The 7,667-nt window shown below is 36.7% G+C and overlaps 1 protein-coding gene across 4 annotated transcripts in view; it reads left to right on the top strand.

Moving 5' to 3' along the window:
• Positions 1–7,667, top strand: part of LOC107658686 (mitogen-activated protein kinase kinase kinase kinase 4-like) — a 128,622-nt gene that overhangs the window by 92,735 nt on the left and 28,220 nt on the right. For all 4 annotated transcript variants that reach the window (XM_016447337.1, XM_016447336.1, XM_016447335.1 and 1 more), the window contains 3 exons: positions 4,941–5,038; positions 6,453–6,619; positions 6,713–6,833. In XM_016447337.1, coding sequence (XP_016302823.1) covers positions 4,941–5,038; positions 6,453–6,619; positions 6,713–6,833 — 386 coding nt within the window. The remainder of the gene's footprint in view (positions 1–4,940; positions 5,039–6,452; positions 6,620–6,712; positions 6,834–7,667) is intronic.

Raw genomic sequence — 7,667 nt, 5'->3', positions numbered from 1 at the left:
TAGGCATCTTTAGTTTAGTTTAGTTTAGTTTAACTTTATTGTCTGTCCAGATTTCCTGAACAGAAATTCATCTTTGACACTGGCATAGAAAATACATCCTAACAGATAATACTATACATTCACATATCACATAATAAAAATAAATAAATAAATAAATAAAAAATTAATACAATACAATATATATATGTATGCCCACACATATGCATACACATGTGTACACACACCTACCCATAAAGATACTTCATGATAATACCTCAATTAAGAATTTGGTTTAAAACAGTCACCGCCAATGGTACAAATTATCTTTTATATAGGTTCTTTTTAGCCAGCGGTATACGCAGCCTGCGCCCTGAAGGAAGGGCCTCAAAGCAGAAATGAAGTGGATGAGTTTGGTCTGAATATATTGCGATCGCCTTTTTTTCCATAAAGTGTAAAAACAGCTCTTGCATTGTACTCTGTTTCTGGCCGATTATCTTATTCGCTTCATTAATTACTCGTGTCAATTTATTTTTCTGTCTCATTGTTAAATTGCCATACCATGATACAAATTCAAAGCAGTCCACGCACGTGTGACGATTTGCAAATGCAGATTCAATGATCCATAAATGCATGTAACATCATTCATAAATGTGTGATGGAAATTAATTCAAGAACTTGATATATACATATTTGTGTAAACATTTTAAATTTATTTAGGTAAGATGCTTTTGTGTGAGCATTTGGGGAAATATTTATGCTTTTACTTCTGTATTTATGAATTGTGTTTTGAATTTACGAATCGGATTTTGTAAATGTAAATTGTGCTGTGCATTTATGAATTTTGTTTTATAAATGTATTATTTTTGAGGCCGATCTGGCTCCATACCTTTTGTCTTCTCAATGTTCAATTGTAAGTGACTATCATCAAACCACTGAATAAGACTTTCAATATACTCAAAATAAGTTAAACTATTCATGTCCAATTGGCAAGAGATTAAAACCAAATCATCAGTGTATTTGATCAGGGTGAGATCATCCCTGTTACATTGAAGTTCATTAATATAGACAGAAAAAAGCAGAGGTGATAACACACACCCCTGTGGTAACCCTGAATTCAGGACTGTATAATCAGATGAGATTCCATTAACACAAACTCGTTGGGGTGTATTTCTTAAAACATTTTCAATCCATAAAATCAACCAACTGCTTACACCTAAATCTTGCAATCTTTCTTTTAAAATTTTCGGTTGTATAGTATTAAAGGCTGATGTAAAATCCATAAAAAGAATTCTGACATGAGCATTTGTTTTATCTAGGTGGTGTTGGGCCTTATGTAACAAGGTCAGAGAGGCATCCACCGTGCTCCGATCGGGCATGTAAGCAAATTGTAATGGATCTACAAAGCCTTTAATTTGTGACATCAATTCTTTACATAATATACGCTCCATGCACTTGCACAGAATAGATGTTAATGCAATTGGGCGAAAGTCTTTAAGAGCTCTGGCCTGAGAAGTTTTAGGTACTGGAATAACAGTGGTGTTTTTCCATGCTGCTGGTACAAAACCATCATCTAAAAAGACCTGAAACAACCTAGTACAAACATGCCCAAGTTTTTCTGCACATTCTTTTAATACAATGCCCTTAAGGCCATCTGGACCGGTGGCTTTATGTGTTTTAATTCTACGGAGCACTTTGGTAACCTCCCTTGCCTCTATTCTCATAGATTTAGATTCAATGAGAGTATCATTATTCACATTATTAACACCTATAGTATTGTCAAATCGTGAATAAAAAACATTTCAATTATTTACAAATGTATGGGGGTCATCATCAACCAGTTGTATTTGTTTCTGTTGTCTACCCATCATTATGTTTAGTCCCCTCCATGCATCTCTGACATTACCACTTGTAAATTTCTTCTCAGCTTTCCCTTTATACTGTATTTGCGCCTCCTTTATCTTACGTTTGACCTCTTTATTTGGCTCTTTTACTTTGTGTCTCATTCCTTAAAAAAGCCATTCTCTTCTCATTTAAAGATTGTTTAAGATCTTTGTTAATCCAGCGTTTGTTGTTTGGAAATACTCTTAACGTTTTTTGTTTGAACCACAGTCTCTGCACAAAAGTTAATATAACCAGTAATTGTGTCATTCAACAACTCATGATCATTGCAGCAATTAAAATCATTAAAAAACAAGTCCCAATCGGTGCTCTCAAAGCAGTCTCTAAGGTTTGCCACTGAATCTTTAGTCCATGACTGCACCTGCTGGATGACAGGTTTAGTCCTTTTTAACATCTGCCTGTATTTTGGAAGGAGATGGATGACGTTATGGTCTGAACGTCCTAGTGGTGGATGTAACCGTGACACATAAGTACTGTCCACATTACCAAAGCATTTATCTAAGGTTTTGTTCAGTCTCGTCGGACAAGTTATATACTGTTCCAAGTTCGGCAAAACTGCTGATATTTCACAGTTATTAAAATCTCCAAGGAGAAACACTGGATCATCCGCTGAATTGTGCAACGCCATGTTGTAGCTGGCAGCAATGCCCTCGGCTGCAAGTGAAAAATCTGGCCCAGGCACATAGACCAGAATAACAGTGATTTGTCTGAACTGTCGAGGCAAATAGTGTGGTCTGAATGAAACCGATAATTCGTAGTCGGCTGAACAGTAGGTTCCACGTACCGTAGCATTGGTTGCCCAGCTGTCGTTGACAAACATACATAGTCCTCCTCCGATGCTTTTAAATGATTTCTGGCTGTCACGGTCCAGTCGTATTAACGAATATCCCTCGAGGTTTATGTCATCAATCTCCTCCGCTAGCCATGTTTCAGTAATGCAAAGCAAGTTTGTTCTCTTGAAGTCTCGATTATATCTCATTAGTGCTGCAAGTTCAGACATCTTGTTTTTAAGTGAGCGAGCATTAGTTAGAGTTATTGTGGGCAAAGGAAAACGGCTGCCTCGTCGTTTAAGTCCTATCCTGTGTAATAGCCAAAATGTATTTTGAACGTAGTTACTGAATTTCATCTAACTTTAACTCTATTCATGTAGCCTACTCCTGTTTACTCTGTTGTTTCAGGAGTATAAGCATATGCACCCCCAGCTGTTCTGCATTCATGATCAATATATTTTTTATTTTGCTGATTGTCTTGTCAATCTTTTTGATAAAAAGGAAGCTGAATTTGCTTTGTTATTGTTCACGTGTTGGTGCTGAGGCGCCGCGTTATAAGCAAACGTTTCATGGTTCACTGTTATTGTTTTCATACCACACATTTCATGATGGCTATTTTAGAGGTGTGTCTAGCGATCCACAGACTCTTTTGAATGTCATTCAGAACTTTTTGAATTAAAAGCTCTCAATTCATCTCAAAATAAAACATTGTTGCAAAAACGTTCTCACACTTTTATTTTGAAGGCAAAACCACAAAAGACGAAGTGATTGTGAGTAACTGTTGCTGTCATGACAGATCTATTTCAGGTTGAGAGCGTGGGCCAGATATTATTGCTGGCGGGCCAGTTTTGGCCCGCGGGCCGCCTGTTGCCGACCACTGTTCTATGCAATTGTTTTGATAAAGGGAAACAAGTTACAAGTCTAGTTTCAACATTATTTATTCTTCAAACATTTCTCTTTAAATACAGTAAATATCAGCTGCATACAAAGTGACCATCATTTGGTTTTTGACTACTGACTTCTGATTCAACAATTTGGACATGAAGCTGCATTGAGATCCCCATATCTCTGGGATTTAACCATATAGGGCCTTTGAAATGATGATTCCAAAAGAAAAGTTTAAGAACCAGAATGTAAAATCATACTGAGATATCTTTAATACTTGAGTTACAGGCACGCAAACTTTGGAAAAATAATATATATGGCACTGAGACAGGTATGAGCTATGCAATTGTTTTGATCGAGGGAAACATGATACATTTCTAGTCTCAACATTATTTGTTCTTCAGACATTTCTCTTTAAAAGAAAAAAGAATCGGGTGTATGCAAAGTGATTCACATTTGATTTTTTTTTTTTACCACTGACTCCTGGAGCCATATTGAGAGCCCTATATCTCTAGAACTGAACCATATAAGGCCTTAAAAATGAAGATACCAAAAGAAACGTTCGGAGGAGACAAATTGTTGAATAAAGTTGTTATTTTTGTTTTCTTTTGCGCAGAAAAAGTATTATCAAAAATGGGTTGGTTGGTTGGGTGGGTGGGTGACTGAGTGAGAGAGAGAAAGAGAGAGTTATACTATCAGATTGATGAAATGATATTGGATGCAGTTCAGGGTAGGATGAAATAGAAAACTTTTTAATACTCCCAATGGTTTGTATAAGTGTGTGTGTGTGTGTGTGTGTGTGTGTGTGTGTGTGTTAGCGTGAGTATGCATGCATCCAAACATGAAAAGGTCCAAGGCCTTTATGTTTGCAAGCACACGTACATATGTGAACGTGAACATGATCAACATGCTCCTGAACACTAATAAAATCTAAAAGGGCATTAAGATATCTTTAATACTTCTTGAGTTACAGACATGCAAACTTTGGCGAAAAATTTTAAAATGCTTTTTTTCCTATTTTTGAACGGTCACCATTGGCATATAATGCAACAAAGATTACTAAAGTCAACCGATTTTACTAATAGACCAACCAATCTTTCTCTGAAAACAACATAATGCTGCCATCTTTCTGAAGTCATTTTTACCTTCTTGTAATTTGGCTCTGAATCCCAGATGAAAATTTCCATTTTGACCCACCTCAACAAAATAGTGGAATTTGTTTCTGGAATTTGGTTGATTTGACACTGAATGACCCAAATGAAATCAAAACTTTGTACAAGACACATCTCTGACATGAGCTTTTTCAACAAGCAGTGGGGATCAAACCGGCTTTGGCAAAAAGTGATCTGGACGTGTCCCACCCGTCTACCTGAAAATGACTCTTGTGCATTATCACTCTCTCTGCAGCCTCTTCAAAGTCTGAGGGCTCACCAATGCAGCTGCCAGAGATTGCTGGGAAGAAGTCAGAAAAGAAGAAAGACTTTGTAAGACCAACTAGACATGCTGTAAGTAATTGTTGTCTTTTAATGTCAAATCATCTGATTTGTTGGTGTGCAGAAATGACAAAAAGGCCTCATATTCAGACAGATTTCTATTGTTTCTATTGACAGTTTCTATTGAACTGAATGATAGATACATTCACACTGAACATTTTTACTCTGGGTGTAGATCTCTCTTTTTTTACTCCTTTTGCTTTATTTGAGATTTTGGAATTTTATGGATTGTCCATGATGTTCTTCACCATTAATCAGTCAATCTCTCTGACAATTTAAACTAGGTAGAAGTAGTGAGTTGGATGACGTTTTTGCTTTGTCTGCACATATTGTATTGTGATATTTGATTTTACTGCACTTGGATCTTTTTGAATAGCTGTACATTTTCTGTTCAAGTGAACACCACTCCTTATGAAAGTGTTTTTTTTTTTCTTTCCAAGTTTAATTGAAAGCTTTTTTAATTTAGTTTAGTAATTGGCAAGACACATGTCAAGTTGCTGTGCAGAGACTGAGATGTTGATTTGCTGCCTTTTTTTCTTTAAAATTTTTACTGTTACAGTGATGCATCTTTATGCCTTATCAACATTCCTGAATTGCAACCACCTTGCACTATGTTATTGACTGGCTGAGTACTCTACAAATTATTATTGTAATAATACAACTTTTCTTTTCTTTTGACAGCCTGCATCGTTCATAGAAGGACGCTGCTGTGGTTTAGGTTAAAAACTTATAAATACTCGGAACATATCAGACTATCTGTAACAGACAAAGCAATCGTGACATAATAAAAACATTGGTACTCACACTTGTGTGTTGCGACATTTCTGACTTATCCAAAATGGTCAGCACAACATCGTCTTTTAGTTTCAATCTCTCTGAAAATCCTGCGTCGAATTGTGTCTTGTTTAAAAATGAATCTGCAGGATAAAGAACCGAACAAATGACCAGGTTCTTATTGACGCAATCTGAACCTTTATTAAAAAAAGTTCATCCACTCGTTTCTAATGTTAGGATCAGAAAGAAGGCAGTGCAAAGACTGCACAGCATCTTGTTATCCTCTGAGCCATCTTTATCATTTGGTTGTTGAGTAAACCTGTGTTTGCCTCTCTCGTTATTTACCTACTGCATGTGCAAAAAGAGGCAGTGATGTAGAAGTAGGCACATGTAAAAGGCATATGTCAAGTTGCTGTGTAGAGACAGAGATGTTGATTTGATTTTTTTCTTTCAAATTTTTACTGTTACAGTGATGCATATTTATGCCTTATCAACATTCCAGAATTGCAACCACCTTGCACTATTTTATTGACTGGCTGAGTACTCTACAAATTATTATTGTAATAATACAACTTTTCAGTGTGAGAGAGGAATCAATTTAAGAGTGCTGTTGACAAAGACCCTTACATGTAGACTTTTCCCACACCTCCAGGATCTCACTGCTCTGGCCAAGGAGCTGCGTGCAGTGGAAGATGTGCGACCTCATAATAAGGTGACAGATTACTCCTCATCGAGTGAAGATTCAGATGTAGATGATGACGTGGTGGAGCAGGAGCAGGGTGATGAATCCACTTCAGGAGCAGAGAACTCAAGGACATGGCATGTGACACAGTCCAGTTAATTAAAATACTACTCAGGAAACCATATAGAACACCACAAATCTTTTAAGGATGAATTGTTTTTCCTCTCCAGCTCATCAAAGTTGAATAATGGTGAAACCGAGTCAGTGAAAACCATGCTTGTTCATGATGAATCTGAGAGTGATCCAGCCTCCACCACACCTAGCAAAGATGTAACTTCAATCGTTAGACAGGTATTGTAAAAATAATTTGTTTACTCAATTCATCTTAATTTCACATATCACATATCATATCACATATTTTGTCATGTGTTCCATATATACAGTGGTGTGAAAAAGTGTTGGCCCCCTTCCTGATTTCTTATTTTTTTTGCATGTTTGTCACACTTGAATGTTTCAGATCATCAAACAAATTTAAATATTACACAAAGATAATGCAAGTAAATACAAAATCCAGTTTTTAAATGATGATTTCATTTATTAAGGGAAAAAAGCTGTCCAAACCTACGTGGCCCTACGTGAAAAATGAATTGCCCCCTCCTGTTAAATCATGAAAGAACTGCAATTAACCACATTATTTTAGAAAGCTGAGTTAAATTTCACCAGCCACACCCAGGCCTGATTACTGCCAGACCTGTTGAATCAAGAAATCACTTAAATAGAACCTGTCTGACAAAGTGAAGCATGCTTAAATAGCAACACATTATGCCGTGATCTAAAGAAATTCAAGAACAGATGAGAATCAAAACAGTTGACATGTATCAGTCTGGAAAGGATTATAAAGCCATTTCTAAGGCTTTGGAACTCCAGTGAACCATGGTCAGAGCCATTATCCACAAATTGAGAAAACTTGGAACAATGGTGAACCTTCCCAGGAGTTGCCGGCCAACCAAAATTACTCCAAGAGCACAACGACGACTCATCCAAGAGGTCATAAAAGAACCCAGAACAACATCTAAAGAACTGCAGGCCTCACTTGCCTCAATTAAGGTCAGTGTTCATGATTCAACAATAAGAAAGAGACTAGGCAAAAACGGCATCCATGGGAGAGTTCCAAGGCAAAAGCCA

This window comes from Sinocyclocheilus anshuiensis, unplaced genomic scaffold (assembly GCF_001515605.1).
Source record: "Sinocyclocheilus anshuiensis isolate Anshui unplaced genomic scaffold, SAMN03320099.WGS_v1.1 scaffold832, whole genome shotgun sequence".
Taxonomy (NCBI): Eukaryota; Metazoa; Chordata; class Actinopteri; order Cypriniformes; family Cyprinidae; genus Sinocyclocheilus; species Sinocyclocheilus anshuiensis.
The sequence above is the reverse complement of the archived record's forward strand: the minus strand, read 5'-3'. Positions and strand labels throughout refer to the sequence as shown.